The sequence below is a fragment of the Molossus molossus genome, unplaced genomic scaffold (genome assembly GCF_014108415.1).
Source record: "Molossus molossus isolate mMolMol1 unplaced genomic scaffold, mMolMol1.p scaffold_m16_p_4, whole genome shotgun sequence".
Lineage (NCBI taxonomy): Eukaryota > Metazoa > Chordata > Mammalia > Chiroptera > Molossidae > Molossus > Molossus molossus.
This window is the reverse complement of record NW_023425377.1, coordinates 81749883-81775909: the sequence shown is the minus strand read 5'-3', so window position 1 is coordinate 81775909 and position 26027 is coordinate 81749883. Positions and strand designations below refer to the sequence as shown.

At 53.6% G+C, this 26027-nt stretch overlaps 1 protein-coding gene across 4 annotated transcripts; it reads left to right on the top strand.

Moving 5' to 3' along the window:
• On the top strand, positions 1 to 26011 carry PALM (paralemmin). Of its 4 annotated transcripts, none has more exons than XM_036242129.1 (9): positions 1 to 190; positions 10555 to 10606; positions 11006 to 11086; positions 11264 to 11394; positions 13963 to 14089; positions 15380 to 15401; positions 16561 to 16620; positions 18977 to 19108; positions 23956 to 24488. In XM_036242129.1, exons 1-9 carry the CDS (start codon positions 186 to 188, stop codon positions 24486 to 24488), a joined length of 1143 nt encoding a protein of 380 aa, XP_036098022.1. In that variant the 5' UTR covers positions 1 to 185. The 4 variants fall into 4 exon arrangements, with proteins under 4 accessions (XP_036098022.1, XP_036098024.1, XP_036098021.1 ...); XM_036242128.1 differs by having other exon boundaries at positions 2 to 190; positions 16558 to 16620; positions 23956 to 26011; XM_036242131.1 differs by lacking the exon at positions 18977 to 19108.
• The last annotated feature ends 16 nt before the right edge of the window (positions 26012 to 26027 follow it).

The following is a 26027-nucleotide window of genomic DNA, read 5'->3' as shown; positions in this document are numbered from 1 at the left end:
CCCGGACAATAAACAGCCGCGCGCGGGGCGATGCCCGAGCCGGTGTCTACGCCCCCGCGCCGCGCAGCCCAGGTCGCTAGGCCTTAGCCCTCTGTCCCCCCCTCGTCACCCCCTTCCCCCCCTGCACACCCGCCCGCGTTCGACTCGACTCAGCATCGCGGACCCACTCGGACCTCCGCGGGGAAATGGAGTGAGTAGGCGCGCTCGGGCAGTGGACGGGGGGCTGGGGGCGGGGGCCCAGGGAGGGGTGAGGCCTCCACTGTCGACCCCCCATTGGGAGCGTCGCGGCCCCCGCGTGGAGAGGGAGGTGTCGAGGGGCTTCCGGGACCACCAGCTCAGCTCCGGAAGAACTCGGGCTGGGCAGAGCCCGCTCTGAGATCTCCCGGTACCCGACCCCGGCGGCCCACGGGCTCCTAGGGACTCGGGCGGCAGCGGCTGGGGGGCAGCCCAGGACACTGGGAGAGGAGGTGCGTGCCCTGCCCGCGCCCCCGGGGCCAACCTCGGCCACCTGTGGGCTCCGAAGTGATGAAGCGACCCCTCCCCAATGCACCGGTCAGCCCTTGAGCTCACCCGCCACCCCCTCTTCACCTCCTCACCCCCGAGCCTGAGCTCGCCGCTCCCTGCGCCCTGGACGCGCCCACGGGCCAATCCTCCCTCCTCCTGGCTGCCCTCCCTAAGGGCCTCGAGTGCTGTCTAAAGCCCCTGTTAAGGCGGGGGTGGGCTGCCAGATGTCCCGAGTTACCACTGGAGGGAGGGGCCTTGTCTCCAGGCTTCTTGTCTGGGATGTGTGAGACTGGAGGTCCAGTTGCTTTCCAACAGGGGAGTTTGGAGCTGATCCCCTCTGGGAAAGTGTCCCCTAAATAGGGTTCCAAATTGTGTAGCCAAGAGTCCACTGGCCCCTGGTTGGAATGGAGTGGGTGGCCTGGGTCTGTGGGGACTTAGGTGAGGAGCTGCTGGGCCACAGATGGTTCTTGCCGAAGCAGTTGCTGACTGAGTGTGCATGGTCATTTCAGACAGAGTCCTTTCTGGCTCAGGGTGGCCCACGCCCCCACTCCCACAGGTGGAAGCTGGGAGGTTGTGGAGTGTGATTGCCAGGGCAGGGAGTGGGAACCAGGTGTCTGGGGTCCCAGCAGCTGCCCATTATGTGTGTGAGGGGGGTATCTGCTGCCCTGCTCTGGACCAAGTCCCCTTGGGGTGGGAGGCTTGGACCTGTAGGTCCAGCCAGTCCAGCTCCCCTTGCCCTTCCCACTGGGTGTGTTTTCTGAACATACAACTTTCCTCCAGGGATTCACCCGTGACCCACCACACCCTCAGCTGGGTGGGAGCCCCTGCTCCCCGCCCTCCATGGAATGAGACACCCAGTGTCCTCTGCTTTTGAAAATCCAGACAAAGGCCTAGCTGCTCCCCAATCTGCCCTGGGAGCCCAGCCAGGGGCTCAGGGGAGCCAGGGCCAGACTTGTCTGCACTATGATCCCCACTTGTTTATATGCTCTTCTCCCTGGGCCCAAAGGGAGACTCTGGGCCTCCTGATAGCAGACCCCAGGTAGGGTGTGGCCTTAGGGAAGGGGCTGCCTTGGGGGAGGAGAGGTGAAAATCTCAGAAAATGTCCCCCAAGGCAGAAGAATGAAGGGATATTTTGGTTGAACCCCACTGTTTCCTTTCCCACCACCTCTTTCTTTCTCAGTGTGGATACTGAGGCCCAGGGAGGGGCAGCACTGCCCAGGGTCACACAGCACAAGGAGAGTGCCCTGCCCTGTGCCTTCTTGGTCACAGTTCAGATATGGTGCCATGGCCCCCCATTTGATGGATTACTGTTTTTTCTGGGTACTAATGTGAGATGGGACTTGGCATTACCTGGCTCGAATAGCCACAAGAGAAAGCCTCTGTCCCCAGTGTTTGAATTGATGATCATGGGGCGAGGCTCTATATGATGCTGCCCTGACTGGAGCACCTGCCCCTCACACATCATCCTTTTTCATGAAGGCAGAGCAGGCTCCAGGCACAGAGCAAAGAACAAATCACTCACCTCGACCTGTTTCCATGGATTTTGCCATCAGAGTCACAGGAGATTGTTGAGGCTTATGGTGGTGCTGGAAACTTTCTTTTAAAAATAAATTTAAGCCTGGCCTGTGTGGCTCTGTGGTCGAGCGTCGACCCATGCACCAAGAGGTTGCTGGTTCAATTCCCAGTCAGAGCACATGCCCAGGTTGTGGGCCTAATCCCCAGTGGAGGGCAGGCAGGATGAGACCAATCAATGTTCTCTCTCATCGATGTTTCTATATCTCTCTCCCTTTCCCTTCCTCTCTCTCTAAAATCAATAAAGAAAAAAATTTTAATAAAAATAAATTTAAGAATTTGACAAATTTTTGTTAAAGGATTAAACAAATTTTCATTAGTTTAAGAATTTAAGAATTTATTGAAAAGTAGCAAGAAACTGATCACTGAGGTAGTGGGAGAGATGGCTGATGCTGCAAAGATGGGACAAGGGTGGGGGTGGCAGAACAGGGACACACTTCTGGTGGGGAGAGCTGAGTGCCAGTCCTGCCCTGGGGAGGATTTGCTGTGTGCCACCCCGCTCCCATGAGGTACTGCTCCGCTGGGAGCCTCAGGGTCTTAGCTTGGAGCAGCCTTTCTCAAATGCTTAAACTCTGTCCTGGGTGAAGGCAGGGCTCCAGCCAGCCCTGGGACAGGAGCAGGAGAATAGAACTCGGGCAGACCGCTCCCAGATACCTTCCCACCCTTAGGCCTGGACATCTTCAAGAAGTCTCTGTTGGGTGCTATCTGGGTCCTTAATGTTTCTTTCACACTTGCTAATCTCCCTTTTTAATGAGAGGCACAGCCCGTTAAAAGGCAACAGTATCTAATGATAAAACAAGCTTTCATTTTCATTGTGTCTATTTTTCAGTGGCTTTTAGTCTGTGGCAGTGGCTTCTTGTCTTCTCAGTCTTGGTAACAATGAAATGTTTCCTTCTAAAACAAGGGGGTTTGATTCAGTGAGTGATGTGTAGGGAAGAAACATGCAGATAATAACTATAGGTGGGGGTGGGGGGGACATGGGAAGGTGATTCAAGAAGTGCTGGCATCATTTATTTACTTAAAAATCATTTAATGAGCACTTGCTGTATACCAGACCCTGTTCTGAGTGCATCGTCACTGTGAATTTTCTTGATCCTTACAGCAGTTCTGTGAGGTGGGGAAACTGAGGCAGGGAGAGGTGACATGACTTGCCTGAGGCTGCACAGCTGCAAAGGGGTGGGGCTTGCATTTCTTAGGCATTCCTCTTAGTTGCCAGGGTTAGGGGGAGGGACTCTTGTACCTTCCTATATCCCAGAGGTTTTGGTCTTCAGGGTTCCTAGATATCCTGGCATCAGCTTTTCAACCTGGTTGGTCTCCTTGGCATTTGCCCCTTCATCCCTCCCTCCCCCAAGACTCCTTCTGTAACTGCCAGTTTAAGAGTGGAGCATGGAAAGGGGTGTCCTCACTCCTTATGAGAATGGATATGTCACTTGCTTTCCCTGTGCCTCACTTTTCACATTTGATGAATGGGGACATGAGCCCTCCCAGGTGGGGCACAGTTAGAAGAGGGACAGGTGCTATATGGACTTGGCCCTTATAAGTATCACCTGTAGCTGCATGTGAGCCCCACCCTCAAGGGTCTCAGATTTTGATGCTGGGAAAAAATCACATCACCTTTTTCGAAGTCTGGAACCCTATTTTTGTCCATCTTTCCCCAATCCAGAAAGTGTCTCATCTGGTTATTTAAGAAACATTTCCTTCTGACCATCCTAGCCCCATGCAGGATCAGGGAGCCCCCTGGAGGGTCTTCTTTGAGATGTGGAGTAAAGTTTTCTGGTCTTTTCCATCATGGACCTTTTCTATGAAACATATTTAAGGGTTTACCCAGAAGGCAGAAGGGAGCACCTAGTAGAAAGTATAGCGTGTGCAGCCCTGGCCAGTTTGGTTCAGCGGTTAGAGTATCGGCCTGCGGTCCTGAGAGACCTGGGTTCGGTTCCCGCTAAGGGCGTGTACCTCGGTTGCAGTTTGTCCCCGGCCCTGGTTGGTTGTGCGGGTGGCAGCCACTCGATGTGTCCCTTTCACATCGATGTTTCTCTCTCTCTCTCTGTTCCCCCCCACACACACACTCTAAAAAAAGAGAAAGTATAGCCTGTGCAGAGGCCCATAGGTGGGAGAGCATTTGGAGAAGGGAACACTCTTTGGTTTGTGCTCTAGGGGCTAGGTCCTTACAGGCCTAGAGGGCCCAGCTGGGGGCCATGGGGAGCCATGGATGGTATCTGAGAAGGGGAGAAGTGAGAACTGATGCCAGACACCAGAAGGGAATCTTGCAGCTGAGGGGCCAGATCAGTGAGGAGCAAGTCAGGGTTCAGCTTAGATGGGATCTGTGGGGGCAGCTCAGAGACAAGTGCTAAAGTCAGGGGAGCAGAACCCAATGTCTGGGTGGGCATAGACCTGATTTCAGAGTTTTGTGGTGTCAGAGTCATGCACAAAGCTGAGCTGGCCTGGTCAGGGAGAGATGACCCAGTCTTTAGATGCATAGGGAGGCTAGAAGGTGCCCTGGCCATGGTACCAAAAGGTCTGTATGCAGCATGGGATGGCTGAGTAGGAGTCTTGTGTCTAATAAGTGTGAAATTGGACTGGGATGTCTGTCTCTGGCCCAAGGGTTTCAAGCAAGAATTCAGGGATAGTCAGAGCCTGTCACTGGGACAGTCCGGATTGGGCTGGAAATTGAGAGGCAGAACCCAAGCCAGGCCTTGGTAAGGACCAGAGTGGTGGCAGGCTGGTAGGAGTCACTGCATAGACAAGGGTAGTGGTGGGACAGGGCCATTCCTAGGAGCCCAGCCTGGGTGAGCAGAGCCAGTGAAGGGGCCAGTGATGTGGGGCCTTGAAGGCTGAGTGAGGGGGAGGGGCTCGGCAGGGAGCCGGCAGGGAGTGAAAAGATGATGTCCTAGTCAGTTTGTGTTCAAATCCTTCTGATCATGGAGTCTCAGGGCAGGGTCAGCAGGGCAGGAACCCCACTCTGGCCCTGGCCTGGCCCTAGTGAGAGGGTCAGCATTTCTGTTATATAAAGTTATACATTTATATTTACCAGCTTTATTGAGCTATCATTCATACCCCACACAATCCACCCACCTAAAGTGTACAATCCAGTGGTTTTCAGTACATGCACAGAGTTGTACAGCCATCACCTCTAACTCCAAAACATTCCTGAAACATGCCCCATCCCCATTTGCAGTCACCTCTACCCCCCTCCCCTCCCCTTGCCCCTAGCAACCACTAACCCACTTGGCTGTCTGTGGATTTGCTTGTTCTGCACATTTCACATAATGGAATCACATGCTGTATAGACATTTGTGTCTGGCTTTTCTCACTGAGCATCATGTGTTCAAGGTCCATCCATGTTGTAGCGAGTGTCAGAGCTTCACTCCTTTTCATGGCTGAGTAATATCCCAGTGTGGGGGTAGGGCCATGTTGTATTTATCCATTCATCATTGATGGACATTTGGGTTGTTTTATATATTAATTTGTACAATCACTTCCAAGGTGGTTGGGGCTTTTCCCTTGTCCTCTGTTGGATGTGGGGAACCCAGATCCTGTTTTAGATAAATGTGACAGATTTTCTTTAAAAAGAAAAAATGGAAGTGGTCATAAGACAGGTGATTAGTCCATTGGAGGTGGCAGGAATGTGAGGAGGGGAGGGAAACCCTTAGGTGCAGGGGGCCTCCTCTAAAAATAGAAAGACCCTAATTGACTTACAGTGAACATTTATTGAGTACCTGCTGTATCCTGGGTGTGGGGTACACGGCAGGGACAAAAAGAGACAGCTACTGTCCTGGTGGGGAAATAAGAAACAAAATCAGTAAAGGTCTAGGGCAGTGGTTCTCAACTTTCCTAATGCCGTGACCCTTTAATGCAGTTCCTCATGTTGTGGTAACCCCCAACCATAAAATTATTTTCGTTGCTACTTCATAACTAGTTTTGCTACTGTTATGTCTTAGGCGACCCCTGTGAAAGGGTTGTTTGACTCCCAAAGGGGCCGTGACCCACAGGTTGAGAACCACTGGTCTAGGGTGTTGCGTGAGGGTGAGAGCTGGTGAGGTATTTGGGGTCTTGGGGGGCTGAAACTTAAATAGGGAGGTCAGAGAAAGCCTAAATGAGGAGGTGATGTCTGAGGAAAGGCCTGAGGGAATGTATGAGGCCTGTGGGTACAGGGACAGCATGCACCAGGCAGGGGACACAGCCAATGCAAAGGCCCAGGGTTGAGAACGTGCTTTGGATGTCTGAGTATAGCTAGAGTGGTAGGGAGGGGGGACAGAAACTATGGGTTTGGGGGGCTGGTCACTGCAGCTGGATTTGCCTTGGACATGACCGTTGAGGAAGGCCTCTGCCTACAGTACCTCCATTCATGCTCCACTGCCCTTCCTGTCTCAGGGCCCAGGGCAGGGTCCAGCTCTTCCCGCTCTCTGCCCCAGGTTAATAGGCAACAGGTTTGCTCCTCTGGGTCTGTGTCCTGCTCTGACCCCCATCTCCACCATGGGGGTGATATCTCTTTGCCTTAAACCTGCTGGGAAGCTCATGCCTTATGGGCTGTTCACCCCATTAGTGGTCCTGGGAGTCACCTGATGAGGGGAGGAGACCCAGGAAGGCTTCTGGAAGAAGGGACTACACTTGAGCTGAACTTGGAGGAGGAGGGAAAGGGGGAGGCAGAGGAAGCTGACAAACACCTGGTAAAATGTAGAGTGCTTGAATGGAGGGCTGAGAGGCTGAGGTTTTCTCAGCGTGACAAAGCTGTGGAGGGTTTGAAGCCAGGAAGGTGCTGGGCAGACACCCCCCTCCCCCCCCAGGAGCTGGAAACCAGCCGGTGGAATGGGGATTTCCTCTCAGTCATCTCCCAGTCCAGTGGCAAAAGGGTCCCATTGGGCCACAGGGCTCCCTCTCTCACCTCACCCCCACCTCCCAGCCCCGCGTGACTCTGCCCCACCCTCCACCCATGGCCAAGGTCGTTGTCAGCTGTTTCCTTTCAATTAACACAGGAATGTTCCAGCGCTGGGCTCTGAGCCTGCCTGGGCCAGGACCCCCTCATTCTGGCTGTAGCTGCCCAGGCACAGGCTCTGGAAGAACTAGTGCAATTTCCCCCTCCCCTCCCGCCTGTCCTGCCCGCTGGGTGACCTTGGGCCAGTTGCATAACCTCTCTGGGTCTTTAAACAATAAACGCCCAGCAAAGCTGGGGCCTCTGCCTGGCCCGTTGGGTTTGGGCCTCATTAGCACATCTCCTGAGGCCAGGATTATCTCATGCGCTCAAAGCCAACACCCTCGCCTTGTCCTGAGCCGCCCACATTCCCGCTTGAGCCCAGAATTTGCTCCAAGCGCCATAAAAATAATCGCCAAGGACTAGAGCCTGCGTGCGCTGAAAGGTGGGCGGCAGGCAGAGGGCGTGTCCCTCCACCAGCAGCGGCTCCTGTGGCCCATTGCGCAGTGCAGTCAGTGGAGGCTCAGAGACGCCAGCAACTCGCCCCGTGTCACCGCCAGTGTGAGCAGCCGCCACGCAGCTCTAAATCCTCCCTATGAGTTTTAGCCAAAATTGAGCTTCTCCACCCATCCTCAGATCTTTTGTGATCTGGCCTCTGCTTCCTTCACTGAGACCTAGTGAGCATTTCAACCATCCCACCCCCTTGCCTTGACAGACCTCAGGGAGACCCTAAGCTCCTTGGGCTCCTTAACACGTCTGAGACCAGGTCCCACTGTCACCATTGAGCAGCTTCATTTCATCCATTGATAAAAAGGGTATAGTCATCCCCTCTACTTCACAGGACCATCAGGAGGATGGACACTTAGCATATGCCATTTACAGACTTCCTTCCTCCCCAGCCTCAGTTTCCTCTCCTGTTAAACGAGGCTGAGACTGTCCTGGAAGGTAGGGAGCATCAAGGAGGGGGTTCTTATTTATTGCTGTTTCACGAGTGTTCTGTGGTCCTATTTTGTTTATTTTTCACATTTATGATGCTGAACATTATCTTGGTTTAAATTTGGCTACCTCGTACCAGGGGCGGTTCCATACCCTTCCCCTGTAGAAGCCCCTCCCTGGGCCGGCACCCCTGGATCTGAGATGGGACCCAGACCCAGTTACCTCCCCCTCCCAACCTCCCTACGCAGCCCCTGAAGCCAGGGCCTGAAGCCCCTGCTCCCTGCGCTGAGCTGGGGGCGGGAGATGTGTAGGGGCCCCACGCCCGCCTGTATGCGGGCCTCTGAGTTGCCTTGGGGACGGCACGGTTGCCAAGGCAACCGCCTCCCGCGGGCCTGCCATCCATCACCAGGAGGCAGAGGCTCCCCAGGCAGGGCACAGCGGCTCTGGCGCCCCCAAGCCTGGGGAGGGGCCTTGAGGGGGGTGCACAGTCTGCACCCCTTGGGCTGTGACAGGGACGTGCATGGGGAGAGATGGAAATTCTCTTCCTGGGCCCGCCTGACCTTTCCCTGCCCTGGCTCGGCCAGCAGGGACGAGCCACCCAAACGAGGACACTGCCTGCCTTGTCTGCAGCCTGGGGAACTGGCCTCACAGCCGTCCCTGTGTCCGGCCTGAATGGCTACCTGCCCGCCATAGTAAAAACATGGCGTTAGGTGGCTGGTCCCTCTGCCCACTGTGGCCTTGCGTGCACTGGGGTCTCAGCTGCTATGTGACCCCTCCCCTGCTCTGCCTTCTTCCTGTAGGGTCCCTGGAAGCCTGATTAGGGCTGGAAAGGGATGGCCTGTGTGTGGTCCAGAGCTGGGCAGTTGTGGTTTGAATCCAAGCTCTGCCCCTTCCTAGCTGTGTGACTTTGGTCAAAGAACTCACCCTCTCTGGGCTTGGTTTCCAGTCATGGGAAGACCATACCAGGCAGAGGGAACAGCAAGTACAAAGGCTTGAGGTAGGAATGACCTTGGTGTAGGCGAGGCACAGCCAAGAGGGCCTGCTGACTGGAACAGAGTGAGAGAGGAGAGCAGAGGGGGCCAGGACAGAGAAGTGGATGAGGGCTGGGCTGTTCGGATCTCATCATTTCTCTCAAGGGGTGATGGGAGCCAGGGAGACTTTAGAGCAGGAGAGTGACAGGATCTGATTCTCCTTTTGAGGTGCTGCTTCTGGTTGTTGGGTGGAAAGAGGGCTGTCAAGGGCCAGGGAGGTGGCAGGTAATGGTAGAGAGTTCTGAGCTGGGGTAGGAAATGTGGGGTTTGTGAGAGGTGAGGGATAGGCCTACATGGGAACACAGGTGTGGCTCCCTGCCTGCATCACCCAGGCAGTGGGGCAGACCCAGAAACCTAGCCAGTCTGGCCCTTCAGGAAGGGCCTGTAAGCTGAATAGGTGGATCAAGCTTTTCCTGAACTCCATCCAGCTGAACTCAGCCTCCCTTAGGAAGGAGAGAGAGAGAAGCCGCAGAGGGTGTAGCTGGTGCTGCTGGGTCCCTAGGAGGCATTGGGGGGGGGGGGCAGGTGCTACCTGCCAGGAAGGAAAGAGCTGAGTGGGGTCATCTGGCTGGGGCGTGGGAGCCAGATGACTTCAGAGGTCTCAGTGAGGCCAGGAAACTGAAGCTGAGTAGGGCACTGTGGCCCAGGATAGAGCACCCCAAGGGCACCTGGGCAGGGTGGAGGTGGGGGCGGAGCTTGGGGGCAGAGCTTGGGCTGGGGTGAACCCAGCACACTGTGTGATTTGAACCTCTGCAAGGGGAGGGGGAACATAACAGGAGGGTTTAGAGCTGGGTGTCTGCTCCAACTGTGCATGTGGGGAAACTGAGACCCAGAGGAGCAGAGGGGCTTTGGAGGCCACAGGGTGGCTCTGGGCCTTGATACAAGGCCAAGGAGTGTTGCGGGTGGTAGTAGCATCAAAGAATGGTCTGTAATTTCAGTCCCTGTAAAGATAAGGGCCTTTGGGCAGAGTAAGGGGGCAGCTGGGGGGTGGTTTGACTCCCACTACTCAGACCCCACTTACCACTCTGCCCAATTGGCCCTGCCCCTGTAAGACTGGGCCTCCTGTCCATGCCTCCCAGAGGGGCCCTGGGATCATTTGGGATTTGGGGCAGAGATCAAGACCCACCACCACACCCCAGAGCTGGAGAGTGCTCCATGGGCAGGAGGATGAGGAGGGGATTGTCCTGATCAGTCTCCCGATTTGGACAAGGAGGTGATACAGCTTGACTTAAAACAACCTTCAGCCTTTGATTCCTGGTGAACCCCTATGCGTCCTTTATAGCCCAGCTCAATGCCCTATCCTCCCCAAACCCTTCCTGGGGCTTTAGACAAAACCTCACCCCTCCATCTCTTGGTACTGCCCTGAGGGGTGGCAGGAGGAATTGTTGGGAGAATTAATGAGGTAATAAGGCTGGATGGAGAGAATGGTGCTGCCCCTCAGGGGGACAGGGAAGGGTTCCACTTTACAGAAGGGAAACTCGGGGAGGCCAAGACTCTTGCCACTATCACCCAGCTGGAAGACTCAGGGCAGGGATTTGAACCGGATCTGCTGAAAGAGGGGTGAGGTGGAACCCTGGCTTGACCTCGTGTGTTCCCCCCCAGGGTCCTGGCTGGGGAGACCACATTCCAGCAGGAGCGGCTGCAGGCCATTGCAGTGAGTTCTTACTGCCCCTTGGAGGCTGTGGCTAGGGGGGGGCTTGGGATCTCAGGGGCTCCCTACACTTAGTACAGGGTCCCGTGACTTAGTAGTGCTTGCTGGCACCTCCCCACGAATAAAAACAGAGACCTCCTTAGTCCTTAGAATGTGGACTCTTAGACCACTAGCCCACTTAGACACTCTTGAAGGTGGGGAAACTGAGGCACAGTAGAACCCTGTCCTTGTGCCCAGGCTGGGAGAACGGGATGGTGGGGGGCAGGTTAGGAGCCAGTGGGCCAAGTGGGTGCCATTTACAGAAAATGCAGGATCTGTGTGACCAGAGCCTTGTGTGGGTTGGTGGTGTCTTCATGGTGCTCCTGCCAGGTCCTGACCCCACCCTGTCTGTTGGTCCATCAGGAGAAACGGAAGAAGCAGGCGGAGATTGAAAACAAGCGGAGGCAGTTGGAGGACGACCGGCGGCAGCTGCAGCACCTGAAGGTACCAGGCAGCGAGCTGTCCCCTCCAGGACCTGGCCTTGGCTGGGGGGTGGGGATGAGGCGGCGGTGCCCAGAGACCCCAAGCCTCAGTTGAATATAGGGTTGGGAGAGCAGGAAGGCTGAGGTGCCCTGACCCAGACTCCGACCCTGAATTTGACTTTGACCCCTGCCACCCCAGTCCAAGGCATTGCGGGAGCGCTGGCTGCTGGAGGGGACACCGTCCTCCGCTTCAGAGGGAGACAAGGACATGAGAAGACAGATGCAGGAGGATGAGCAGAAGGCCCGGCACCTGGAGGAATCCATTTCCAGGTAGGTGGGGGGTCGCAGAGACCTGCACAAAATCTGAGTGTGGGAACCCTGAGCAGTGGGCCTTGAGGATCCCCCTGAGGGTGGGATCCCCTCGTGTGCAGTGGGAGCAGGGAGACCTCCGCATGCTGGAATGGGGGACACACAGGCTTTGATGCCAGACCTCAGTGCTTTAATGGGGACATGTGACCAGGCTTAAGGTGACTGAGGGAGGCAGTGTGGGCTGTCAGGGGCACTGAGCAGCCTGCTCAACCCCTCCTTGCTCCTGACACTCCAGGGAAGCAGGTGCATGAGGTACGTGGAGTCAGGGCGGATCCGGGAGTCCCTGAGGATGGGAGTTGCCAGCAGTGGCCTCCCCAGGGGCTTCCAGGCGTCAGCCCAGCTGATGAGCTCTTCCCAGCTAGGTTCTAATGGAGGCCATAGAGGCACTGGCAGCTGGTCCTGCAGGAAGGCTGGGAGGGGTAGGCTGGGGAAAGTGACCATCCCCCCTGGGCTGGGACAAAAGGCCCAGAGTTTCCTGTCAGGCGGGAGGCCCAGGCTCAGCTCCAGGGTAGCAGGGTCAGGGTGGAGGGAAGTGACAGCCAAAATTCCAAATGTCTACTTGGCCAGAGAAAGGCCTGAGAGACATGAGGCCTGCCCAGGTCCTTTAGTACACTAGGCCATAGCCCCAATGAGGCTGGCCCTGTGGTGGGGACCTAGGATTCTGTCCTGATGTTTGGAAGAAAGTGGGCTGGGCCCTGGCCGGTTTGGTATGCTAAGGGCATGTACCTCGGTTGCAGTTTGTCCTCGGCCCTGGTTGGGGTCATGTGGGTGGCAGCCAGTCGATGTGTCTCTCTCACATTGATGTTTCTCTCTCTCTTCCTCCCTCTCTCCCTCTCGCTCTATCTGAAGATGAATGCAGAAAATGTCCTCGAGTGAGGAATGAATGAATGAATTAATTAATTAATAATAATAATAAAGAAAGTGGGCTGGGATTTCCCTCTCCAGGCCTCAGTTTCCTGCCTATGAACAGGAAAGGCAGAAGTTCTTCTGTGCATCTTGATTCTAACAGACGTTTACCTGGGGGCTGAGTTGAGTCTATGTAGAGACAGTCTGGACTGACCAGGCAGAGTGGCACATGCTGGACGGTTTGGAAATGTGGTGGAAATTACTACCCGTTGGAATTACTGGCTGGGCAAGGTGGACATCCCACCCTGTTGGGTGCAGCTCTGGTGGGGGGAGGGAGCTTGGCTTTCTAATTCCCAGAATAATTCACGGTGGCTCTACCACCCAAATTTTGCCCATTTAGTGGCCCCTGACTGGACAACTTCTGCAGGAAGCCTTCCGGGCAACCCAAGCTGTGTCCATCCTGCTGACCTGGGTTTACTGTGTTAGGGAGCTGCAGATTCACACCCTGTCTGTCCCTCTGGTGGCGGACAACTGGGCAGGATTTGATATGCCAACTTTGTTTTTATGGGTTTATATGTAGTTATCTTCTGACACTTGGAAAGTGACATGTTTTTTCCAGTTTTCCTGGAGAGATAAAGCTTCCTGTAAAAATAAATGTATTTGGCCCGACTGGTGTGGTTCAGTGGTTGAACATTGACCCATGCACCATAAGGTTGTTGGTTTGGCCCTGGCTAGTTTGGCTGTGGTTGGAGCGTCGGCCTGTGGACCCGAGTCCCAGGTTCAGTTTCCGCTAAGGGCACATACCTTGGTTGCAGTTTGTCCCTGGCCCCAGTTGGGGTTGTGTGGGTGACAGCCACTCAATGTGTCTCTCTCACAACGATGTTTCTCTCTCTCTTTCTCAGTCTCTCCTTCCCACTCTGTCTGAAGATAGATGCAAAAAATGTCCTCAGGTGAGGACAAAATAAACAAACAAAAAAGGTCGTCAGTTTGATTCCCGGTCAGGGCATATGCCCGGGTTGTGGGCCTGATCCCCAATGGGGGGCATGCAGGAGGTGGCCAATCGATGTTCTCTCTCATCAATGTTTCTTTTTTTTTTTTTTTAAATCCTCACCCGAGGACATTTTTCCATTTTTTATTCAGATAGAGTGGGAGGGGAGAGAGAGAGAGAGAAACATCGATGTGAAAGGGACACATCGAGTGGCTGCCACCCACGCGACCAACCAGGGCCGGGGACAAACTGCAACCAGGGTACGTGCCCTTAGCGGGAACCGAACCACGGTCTCTCTGGACCGCAGGCTGATGCTCTAACCGCTGAGCCAAACCGGCCAGGGCTCATCAATGTTTCTATCTCTTTCTCTCTCTCCCTTCCTCTCTAAAAATCAATAAAGAAAAAAAACTTTTAAGTAAAGTGGAAGAAAAGTAAAGTCAGTTGGAAGCAAATGAAGTCAGCAACGGCACAGGTGGTAAAAGGCAGCCTGGGTCCAGGTCCCAGCTCTGCTACTTGGCTGCATGAATGCTTTACTCTGCCTCAGTTTCCCCAATCATGAGGGGAAATGACAAGAATACTTCACAGAGCATTAGAAAACATCAAAGTCAAGGGGCCCCCTTATGGAAAGTGCCCAAAATAGTGCTGGGCATTTGGAAGTGCCCAGTGAGGGTTGTCACTCTGTGCCTTCTCCGCAGGCTAGAGAAGGAGATCGAGGTGCTGGAGAATGCAGATGCACTCCCAGCCACCATTAAGGAGAACGTGGCAGCCCCCAGCCCAGCCAAGGACACCCAGAAGGCAGAGGTGGTGCTGAATTCTCAGCAGGTAAGGAGGTTCCCAGGGCCCACCCCTGCTGGCCCCAGAGTGAGACCCCACCCCTACTGTGGCCGGATTTCAGAGCTTCTTGCGTCTGAATCTCAGCCTGCCACTTCTCAGCCATGTGACCTGGGACATGTGGCTTTGCCCCTCTGGGCTTCAGTTTCCCCACCTGTTAGAGCACCCACGTGCTGGGGATGTCACAAGGATTAAATTAATCTATGGATATCAAGCACCACATACAAGACCTGGCACTTAGGGAGCTTTCCACCAATGCTACCCGCTTGTCATCATTGTCATTACTTTTATTGAGCACCTGTGCGTGCCTAGTCTGTGCCAAGCATGTTCCAGGTACCATCTGCCTAAGCCCTTTCAGGTGGGAACAGTGTCCCTATTGGATGGAAGACAAAAGCTGAGGCCAAGAGAGATTGAGAGAGGGGGGTCTGATGTCTATTCCAGTTTCTGTTGATACCAGACCCTGGAATATTGGGCCCCAAGCTTGTGGTCACCACAATACTTTCATGAAAATTCAGGAGTCTCCCAACCACGTTTGTGTTTAGGACTCAAGGGGCCTGTGGGACATACTTCCTTTCCCCCTATCAATCCTTGTTACCCCCACTCCAGATGCCCAAGGAGGCATCTGATTCATGGGAAGGCTGAGCAAACTTCCCAGAGGAAGTGGGTTTTGAAGGTCGAGTAGGAGTTCTCTAAGTATAAACTTGAGATGAGGGGCGTTCAATGAGATTGAGCATAGACTGTGTTGGCATGGTCCCTGCCTTCATGATGTCCATATCCTAGGGGGAGACAGAGCACTGGCTGGGCAGATAATATACAGTAGTAACTCAAGAGACTGCAGGATGATGCAGGGGACGGCCTTTGGATTGGGTGGTCAGGGAACTGAGAGATGAGCCAGCCAAATGAAATCTAGGGAATAGTCTTTCAGGTAGAGGAGACACACAAAGGCCCTAGAACTGGAATGTGTTCAAGGAGCAGTGAGGCCAGGGAAGCCAGCCAGAGATAGAGGGAGGAAGGCAGGCTGGTAGGCAAGGGTCTACTAACATAGAGCCCAGGGCATTGTCAAAAGGGATTCTGGGACTAGGGAGCCACTGCTGCTTCTTAGCAGGGCAGGGACATCTGTGTCACAGGCTAGGTCGGGGGCGGGGGATGGGTCCAGGAGGCGATGGCACCTGAGACAGGGTCACAGCTGAGCCATACCCTCCCCAGGCTCCTACCCCCACAGGTGGGACCCTGGTTAGTGGGAGGGGGGCACCACTGACCCCTCTCCATTCTTTCTTGCAGACCCCGGTGGGCACGCCCAAAGGTACGCTTCTGGAAGGAACTGGCCAGGCCTCAGCACCCTCTAGTGTCCAGAGTGGGGATGGCGGGCACGCCTTGTTGCTAATAAGTAGCAATAATAGCAACAAGACTCTTACTGTTACTAATCTCAAGGAGCTGGACTTGGAGCCTGGGCCCATGCGCTCATCATCATTGCACTTAGTTTTCACAACATCCCTGGGGTGGAGTTGCTGCAGCAAACCCCCCACACATCCCATTATAGATGAGGAAACAGGCCTTGCAGAGGCTTGACTGACTGAGGTCTTAGCCCCAGAGCTGAGACTCTGGGTCCGTCCTGTCCTCTCGAAGGTGCCTGGCCTTGGCTGACCCTCTCTGTCCTCTTGCTCTGAGCTCCTGGGCAGGCGAGGGGTGGGTAGTGCCTTGGTTTTCACATCTGTAAAATGGGGTCTGTGGGGATGAGAATTCAAAGGGACTCATGGGGAGAACAAGGTCCCCACAGTCCTGGGGATCAGGCACCATAAAGAACAAGGGTCCAGAAAACCAACAAATAAAAAAGTCCAAAGTTTGAACTCTGGGGCCCATTTTACGCCTCCCCCCAAATTATTATAGGTATAATATATACATTTGTAAATATTTTACATGTATATAGGACATTTAAACATACATACTTAGGTATAAATATAATAGTTTATTAAACATATTAAATATATTAAAGTTTTTATATTTAATGTAAATTATATTTTAAAAATATATATTAAACTTGTCTACTTTCCTATGTAAGGCATGGAAGGAGAGTCACCAGCTAGAATTGAAGGTGGTGGCCTGAAGTGTCTTCGCCTGATTTATTTTGTGTTAATTATTCATAAGGAGAGTCTCTCCTTGTCTTACTTCGGAATTAAAAATTTATAATTAAAAAAAATCTATGCAGGCCTCTTAGGGATTTTGTGAAAATCACTTGGGCTGAGAGACAGGAAATGGACTGTGGATTGATGTGTGTTTTGTGGGAGGAGAGGTTCCAAGTGTGTCTGGGGGGTTCGGGTGTGTGTGTGCTAGGTGAGGGGCCAAGTGTCTGAGTGCGTAGAAGGTGTCCACGTGTCTGGGGGATGTCTAGGTGTCTGTGGAGGGTCTGCATCATCATCTCTCCTCTGACCCTCATCTTTCTTCGCTCTTTGCCTCCCAAGCAGAGAAGCAAGTCTCCAACACCCCTGTGAGGATGGTGGAAGGCTCCACCATGATGAAGGCAGGTAGGTCAGCCCCCAGCCCAGGCCCCCATGTCCAGCAGCTATCCTGGGCCGAGTGTTGGCCCTGGGGAGCCTATGGTTATGGGGGTGATAGCTGGACCAAGGCTGTAGCTCCAAGCCTGGGGAAGGGCCTGGGCAATGCCTCTGCTTTGGCTCCTTGGTCACACGCCGGTCCAGCTTCCCCAAGAAGATGGGCCCCCTCGCATGGCCGCTCTAACCCATCATTTTCTCACGGCTTCCATCCCTTTAACCATGCCACTAGCTCCTGGAACCCTGTGGGGATGGTGCACATGTTCAAACATACCCGCATACACTGTAAATCATCCTCTACAGTCAGGCTGCCTCAGGAGAGGGAGTGAGTACCCTGTCCCTGGAGGTGACCAAGCTGGGCCTCAGGCATTCCTTCTAGGAAGCAGGGAGAGACAGGGCTAGTGCTAAGCATTCTAGGAGGTCTAGTTTAAATCCCTGCTCTGTCCCCCAACACCTGGCACCTGAGTCTCTACCCGCAGGAGATGTGGGAGTGTAGTGACCTCACACCTGAGGCCTGGCACAGAGCCAGCCCACGAACAATGATAAGTCAGAGCAGAAGGCAGAACCTTCTTGCTGCTCCTGCTGTTATTGGAGCAAGTTGGGAGGTGAAGACCCTCTTAGGGGCAGGGTGGGTGGGATGTGACAGTAGGGGGAATGCAGCAGGGGAGGTCCAGGGTCTCCTGCAGGATCCAGGTGGAGTTTTCCCACAGGGGGCAAGAGGCAGGGGGATGGTGTGTGTGTGGGGGGAGGGGAGGGCACTGTCAGGGCTTCTGTGCCCATTAGCCCAGCTCAGGCCAGAATGAGCAGCACTGAGCCCAGAGGCCCCAATTTGTCCCTTCAGTCAGCAGTCTCATGCAGTGTATGACCTGCCCAACTCTGTGTCTGTGGATGGGGGTGTTGGACTGTGTAGGAACATGGAATTAAATAACATTGATTCATTCTTTCAACAAGTGCTTATTGAGCCCCTGCTCTGTGCCAGGTGTGAGTGACGCAGCCTGGGGGAGCTGATATTCTGATGGGAGCCACGGTCCATAAAATTAACTAATGGAGAGAATAGGGCAGACAATGGGGAGCTGGAGGGGGGACAGTTTTATTAAAAGGGCTCAGGGGAGGCCGAAGTTAGGAAATGACATTTGAGCAAGGACCCAAAAGAAGTGTAGAAACAAGGCATATAGACATTTAGGGTAAGTGTGGTCCAGGTAGAGGGCACTGCACATGTAAAGGCCCTGAGACTGAACGATGCCTGGTATGTTGGAGGAACAGCAGGGAGGCCTGTGTGGTTGGAGAAGAGTAAGTGAGGGAGAGGGACGAACTTAGTACAAGGAGGTGACATTGCAGATCCTACAGGGTCCTTTGGGCATGGGAGCCAGGGAAGGCCCTTGGCGGAGCAGGGATGTGCCCCACTCGCTGCTCACTGGCGCAATCTGGTGGCTGCGGTAAGACAAGCTGTGGGAGGCCAGGGCTAAATCTGACTCGGGTGTTCACGTGCGCCCTCTTGTGGCTGTGGGAGAACAGACTGTGGGCTGCTGGGGTGGCTGGGGAAGGTGAGAATTGTGCTGGGTTCAGGGTATTCCGATGATGGAACCCACAAGAGTTTCAGATGGACAGAGTAAGGGATGAGAGAGGGAGAGGAAGGAGCTGCTCTGATTGGGACAGGAAGACCCAGGAGGGACAGGTGTAGTGGGGCAGACTGGGAGGGGCTCTTGGACATGGTGATACAGGGGCTCCCATGGGACCCCAAGGGTAGGGTGGAGGAGGCAGTGAGATACTGGTATACCAGGTAAGGTCCTTGGGGATCAGTGCTAGGACTCAGTTTTGTGGTAATGATTTCTACAGAACGCAGGCCAGAAGCTGGCCATGGAATAGTGGTCCTAAGGGCTAACGACATTCATTTATTTCAAGAGGGAATTATCAGTTCTTCATAGAGAAGTAGATGAGGAAAAGTTTCATAGCTGACTTAAGAGAGGCGTGAAGGACAGATAATGCGGGGCTCCAGGACAGTCTGACCTGTTAACCCAAGTTCCGATTGTAGCTGTGACCATGGGCAAAGCAGCCCTCTATATACTCTCTCCTCTGAGCAAACAGGATAATTTAAGGTTTTCTAGATGGGGTGGGATAGTAAGGATGGACCTCGTGTGGAGCAGAGGAATCCAGACCTGTGACCAGGGCACTGGGGAGCCATGGTAGGATGTTGAGCTGGGCAGGTCTGCACCTAGTGTGTCCCCACTGCTTGGCTCTGTGCTACCAGCTACCCTCCCTGGCTTGGCTGCAGCCCAGCGGGGGGCACTTGAGCGGGTGGCCATGGTGTAACCCGTGCCTCTTATGCCAGCCATGTACTCGGTTGAGATCACAGTGGAGAAGGACAAGGTGACTGGGGAGACCCGGGTGCTGTCCAGCACCACCTTGCTCCCTCGAGAGCCATTCCCTCAGGGCGTCAAGGTCTACGAGGACGAGACCAAAGGTACGAGACCCCCCATCCCTTGCCTCAAGCCCCTTCTAACTGCCTGAGCCAGAGCCTGAATCCCATCTGATTTGACAGATGCCATTCAGGGCCAGGGTCTCATCCCCTTCAGTTCCCTGTTGCTTGGACCTGTAGCCCAGTCCTTCCTTCACTCCCGGCACTTGCCTTTTTTAAAAAATCCTCACCTGAGGACATTTTTGCATTTATCTTCCGATAGAGCGGGAGGGAGAGAGGGAAGAGAGAGAGAGAAACATTAGTGTGAGAAGACACATTGACTGGTTGCCACCCACACGACCCCATCTGGGGCCAGGGACAAATTGCAACCAAGGTCTGCGTCTTTAGCAGGAACCAAACCGGAGACTCTCTAGTCTGCGGGCCAACGCTCTAACCACTGAGCCAAACCGGCCAGGGCCCCGGCACTTGCCTTGATGGCTGGCTGAGCACCAGGTGCCAGACTGGGCTCTAGGAAGTGAATCCCCAGTGGGATTCCGGGGTCAGTGAGCCAAGCCCTTCAATCCTGAGCTCACAGATAACTTGTTGAAATAATTACTCTTGTGATAGAGGCTACAACAAGCCCCAGAGATGTAGAGGGGACCACAAGCTGGTCTAGCAGGCCAGTGGAGGATCCTCAGGGGAGGTAAGCAGGAGTTCACTGGATGCACAGCAGGGTATGGAGGAACAGTGCACCTGTCAGAGGCCACAGCATGTGCAAAGGCCCTGAGGTGGGAGGTTTCTGTGCTGGAGGAACCAAGAGGAGCCTATGGACTGATACAGAGTGGAGGGAGGAAAGTGGGGAAGCAGGCAGTGAGATCTGATTTGTTTTTTAGGGTTCCCCCTGGTGACTGGGAGGGAAACAGGCTGTAGGAGACACCCACTAGGAAGCCTGGAACACAAAAGCCCCAAAGCACGCGAACGCGCGCGCGCGCGCACACGTGTGTGTGTGTGTGTGTGTGTGTGTGTAATTCACATACCAACAAATTCATTCTCATTTAAATAAGGAAAACATTTATTTATTTATTATTTTTGTAATTCTCACCCAAGGATATGTTTTTATTGACTTGAGAGAGAGAGAGAGAGAGAGAGAAACACGATGTGAGAGAAACCTCAATTGGTTGCTTCCCATACATGCCCTGACTGGGGATCTAACCCACAACCTAGGTATGTGCCCTGATGGGGAATCAAACCCACTACCTTTTGGTGTACAGGACAACACTCCAACCAACTGAGTAGCCCAGCCTGGGCAGGACAATGTTTATTTAAACTGTGCATTCCATCAGTATTTACAGAGCAGTTTCATAAACATCTTGGCATTTAAACTTTTGTTCACTTTTTGGCGTGACCCATAGGATATACATAAAGGACCCTGGGGAGGAAAAATTCTAGGCTGTATTTACTGTGATGCTAGTAAAAGAAAACAAAGCCACTTCAGTGGACAAAATATGTGGGTTTTTTTTGTGTTTTTTGGTTTTTTTTATCCTCACCAGAGGACATTTTTCCATTTTTTGTTCAGGTAGAGTGGGAGGGAGAGAGAGGAACAGAGAGAGAGAGAGAAACATCGATGTGAAAGGAACACATCGAATGGCTGCCACCCGCACAACTGGCCAGGGCCGGGGACAAACTGCAACCGAGGTCCGCGCCCTTAGCGGGAACCGAACCCGGGTCTCTCAGGACCGCAGGCCGACGCTCTAACCGCTGAGCCAAACCGGCCAAGGCGACAAAATATGTTTTAAGAAGACATTAAGCCCTGGCCAGTTTGGCTCAGCAGTTAGAGCCTCGGCCCGCGGACCAAAGAGTTGTGGGTTCAATTCCAGTCAAGGGCACGTACCTCGGTTGCGATTTGTCACCAGCCCCAGTCGAGGTTGTGTGAGAGGCAACCAGTCCATGTGTCTCTCTCATACTGATATTTCTCTCTCTCTCCCTCTCCCTCCCTCTGAAGATAAATGGAAAAAATGGCCTTGGGTGAGAATTTTTTTTAAAAAGACATTAAAAAGGTACAATAAAAAATCAAGGCAGCCCAGTTGATGTGGCTTAGTGGATTGGGCGTCCTCCCATGGACTGAGAGGTCCTGATTTTATTCCTGGTCAGCGCACAAGCCCATGTTGCAGGCTTCACCCCCAGAAGGGGGTGTGCAGGAAGCAGTCAATCAATGTTCCTCTCTCACATCGATGTTTCTATCTTTCTTTCTCTCTATGTAAAAAATCAATGCAAATATATTTCTTTTTAAAATCAAGGCAAACATTTGCTTTCTTCATGGAATTGAGTTCCCAGGACCTGAATCAAATATATGATGAATACAGCTCAGCTCTAGAATCCATCAGCACATCCACAAACGTTCCCCTTGTGAGAAAATGGTATACAAAGTATGTAGGGCACAATTCAGTGGGTTTGGGTATATTCACCACATTGTACACCCTTACTATATAATTCTGGAACAGTTTTGTTCCCCAAATAGAAACCCCCATCATTCCATCCCCCCAGCCCTTGACAACCACTAACCCACTTCCTGTCTCTGTGGATTTGCCTGTTCTGGACATTTCACATTAATGGACTCACACACAGTGTGGTCTTCTGTGTCTGGCTTCTCTTATGAACCATTGTGTTTTTAAGGTCCACCCATGTTCATATTTTATGGCTGAATGCTATTCTCATGCTTGGATGGACGACATTATGTTTATCCAGCCATCCATTGATGGACATTTAGGTTGTTTCCACCTTATGGTTTTATAAGTTTGTGTGGGTGAATGTTTTTACTTCTCTTGGGCAGATAACTTAGGAGTGGAGTTGCTGGGTCATATGAGGACTCTGCTTAACCTTATGAGGAACTGCTGGGGTGTTTTTCGTAGTGGCTGTACCATATTATTTTCCCACCAGGAGTGCATGAGTGTTCCAATTTTTCTACATCCTTGACAACACTTGTTAATGTCCTTTTTTTTTTTTTTTTTGGTTAGTAGTATAGCCATCTTATTGGGTGTGAAGTGACATTCCACTGTGGTTTTGATTTCCAAAGATCATGTTCTTTTTTTTTTTTATCCTCACCCGAGGACATTTTCCCATTTTTTTGTTCAGGTAGAGTGGGAGGGAGAGAGAGGAACAGAGAGAGAGAGAGAAACATCGATGTGAAAGGGACACATCGAGTGGCTGCCACCCGCACGACCGACCAGGGCCGGGGACAAACTGCAACCGAGGTACATGCCCTTAGCGGGAACCGAACCCGGGTCTCTCCGGACCGCAGGTTGACGCTCTAACCGCTGAGCCAAACCGGCCAGGGCAAGATCATGTTCTTAATTGTTATTTGAGCGCCTGCAGTGTCCAGAAGGCTATTATGGGGGCCCCATTATAGCCCAGTTCTGCCGTGGTTTGGGGCATAGACCCAGGTGGTGCTCTGGGTCCAGCTCTCACCAGCTGTGTGGTCCTGGGCAAGTCCCAGCTGCCTGTCTCCTGGGCAGAAATGACTTCACAGGGAGGAGGGGCAAAAGAGATGTCTGTACTAGCAGAAGGTCCTCACATGGCCACTCTGCCCAGCCTGACCCAGCCCCTTGGGAGTCAGGACCCTCCGGACTGGACTCTGGTTTCTTAGCAATGGGAAGGTGATCCATTTCCATGGCAGCAGAGAGCTCAGATTCCTATCTTGGGTCAGTGGCCAGTGGGAAACACTTAGCTTGATTCTGTATCACCTGGGCACACCCATCCTCTGGGCCTCCAGCCCAAAGTCACTTCGAGGCCTTGAAGCATGGACCTCCCCTCTCTGGGGGTTTGGAGACAGAAAGTTGAGAGCACTTTTCTTCTGGCCAGAAGCCAGAAATCGGAGCTCTGACCTTTGGTCTGGGAGGAGATGAATACTTGGGCTCTGTTGGTCCCTCCCTCCTCCCTGGGCAGCCAGGCAGCTGTGCTTCTAGGGCTGTGATCTGAAGCTGGCGTCTGACTGTGGCTGGGACTCCTCTTGGTGCTGAAATCCCATCCTTAGAGACTGCAACACAGTTCAGAAAGTGACAGATCAGAGACATGGAGCAGGAAAGTTGGAGAGATTTGGAAAATGCATTTAACAAGATTGATTGTAGGGGGTTGGGGGAAAAAAAGATTGACTTCAGGTATAAAACTGCCCCATGGAGAATGCATGTTCTGGTCAAACACAGGTAAGAGCATTTTCAGAAAATGAGCATGTTCTGAGCTGCATAAGTGTCCATAATATCTATGCTTTGTGTCCCCAGACCACAGTCCCTCACTCCCCAATATTTAAAAACATGTTTCTAAATAAATCTTGGCAATAAATCAAAATGGAAATTATAAGATATTTAAACTTGAAAGAGAACAAAGTAATCTAAGCCATGGGCTTCAGCCAAAGCTGAACTCAGAGGAGAAGGTATAGACTTTGGGGCATTTATAGGAAAACAAGAAAGACTGGGTGAATGAACTAAATTTAATTCAGGATCAACCACACAAGCCAGAGGAAGGGAGAAATCAGGATCCCTGCAACTCCTCAGAGTCGCGGTTCAACTAGCCAGCTGTGTAGCCTTGTGCTAATTACTTCCCTTCTCTGAACTTCTGTTTCTACCATCTTTTCAATAGGAAAAATAAAAAAAGAACTACTTTGCAAGTACAAATACTTCAAAATGCAAAACAATAACATCCCAATTCATTGAATTCCAGCCTTTCTTTGTTTATAACCAGTGCTTTTGTGCCCATGAATTTTCCTCCGTGCACCAGTTTTGCTATGTCCACAGATCCCAAAAAGGAGCTTAGATTGTCCATCTAATTTGGTTTATGATTTTCTCTTTACCCTGGAGGTTGGCTTGCAGACCTGCCTGGCCTTCTCTCTTGTCTTACTCTCTCTCTCTCCACCCCACCAGTGGTCCATGCCATGGATGGCACTGCGGTGAATGGGATCCAGCCACTGAGCTCCTCTGAGGTGGACGAACTCATCCACAAGGCAGATGAGGTCACACTGAGTGAGGCAGGGCCTGTGGCTGGGGCAGCAGAGACCGGGGGGACATCTGAGGAGGCCGTCCGGACCACCACACCCTCCAGGCGGGAGATCACAGGAGTGCAGGCACAGCCTGGTGAGGCCACTTCAGGCCCACCAGGCATCCAGCCCGGCCAGGAGCCCCCAGTCACCATGATCTTCATGGGATACCAGAATGTGGAGGATGAGGCAGAAACCCAGAAAGTGCTGGGGCTGCAGGACACCATCACGGCGGAGCTGGTGGTCATCGAGGATGAGGCTGAACCCAAGGAGGCTGCCCCGCCCAACGGTAGTGCAGCTGAGCCCCCTACCACTTCCGGCTCCAGGGAAGAGAACCAGATGGGGCCTGAGGCCCCTGCCAGCGACACCCAGGACCTTGACATGAAGAAGCAGCGTTGTAAATGCTGCTCCATCATGTGAGCTGCAGGCCCCAGACCCCGGCCCCACCCTCCACACCACAGAGACCCACAGTTCGGCCCCGGTGCCTGCCCACCCTCCACCCACAATCATGGGCCCCAGGACATGCCGTGTTGTCACATCTTCCTTCTGAGTTTTCTTTCACTGGAAAGAGAGGGACAGGGGTCTCGCACCCATCACCATCCCGACACACCCTGAACCACTGAGCTGTGTGCCTGTGCCTGGTAGGACAGAGACGCAGACAGACCCACTTTTCCCAAAATGAGGATCCCCCACATGTCACGGCAGCATCACAGACGGGCTTTCAACCACAGAGTTCCTAGCTGGTGGGACCTGGGCCACGCAAGCCCGCTACCCTCTGGGCGTCCTGCCTGTGCCTTCCTGCCAGAGAGGCACTGGAGAGCCGAAGGGTCCTGGGGGCCTTTTCTGTCCCCACTCAGCCCCAGGAAGTAGGGTTACCTGGCAAAGGCACTGGTGCCGGGATCTTGGGCAGTTGGGGTGAGGCTGTGCCTCATTGGGAAGCCTCAGTCAGAAACCAGGCTCCAGTTCTTACAGTGGAACAGGGGCCCCTCTGGACACCCCAGCCCAGTGTGCCCTTTTCTTGATGCTCTCCGTGGGCGTGGCCAGTGCATGATGGAGCCTAGGAAGGGAGAGCCCAGAGGACATACACCCCACTTGGGGGGAGTCTATGACCCCTGTGCTGTCTTCTAGATGGGGCTGGTGAGGGCCTTTGAGTTGCCCCCTGCACAAGGTAGGGCCACGTGAGCCACTTTTTGTCCTGAGCTCCCACCCTCACTGGGCCCTCCTTCCTCCTGGTGCTAATATGGGGACCCTGAGGGGCTGCCCCAGCCCATTCTCTAGCCTGCTTGGGCCAGGGTCCTGGATCTCCCTAACCATACCCCAGAGATCAGGCCCACTGCCAGCTCTGCTGGGCTTGGCACATTCTGGGCGGCGGAGGGGCACACAGCCTGGGGCAGGGAGCTTCCCCTGGGTTGGAGCAGGAGATCCCCATTGGCTACCAGGCCAATATGAGCCTGCCCCCCTCACTGGAAGGGGTGAGGGACTCTCCTCCGGCGGGGAGCTGACACCTAGATGTGCACACACATCTCCCAGGTTGTAGCCACACTCATCCTCAGAGGCACATTCATGCCCATGCTCACAGACCCCCTGTGTGGGCTGTAGGATGACAAGGCCCCATCTTGGGTCCCTCCCCTGGGCCCACCCCCCAACTGCCTGGTGCCCAGGCTGAGATGGCCCCCCAGACCCCCCACCCCCACCTCCACAGAGCCGTGTAGGGGCCACCTGAAACCAGCCTGGCCTATTTCATCTCAGCTCTGCCCCTCAGTGGTGGGAGGAGAGTCCCTCTTGGAGGTGGCCCCCAGCAGTGGCATGGACCCCCTCCCTCCTCGAGTTGCCAAGTCCTCGAGCTGAGAGCCTCCGCTGAAGTGCCCTTGCTGCCCCTCTGCTTTTGATGTGTGACAGGCCCGTGTTCTTGACTTTCCCAGAGAAGCAAATAAACCCTGTGAACACCCCGGGTCCTGG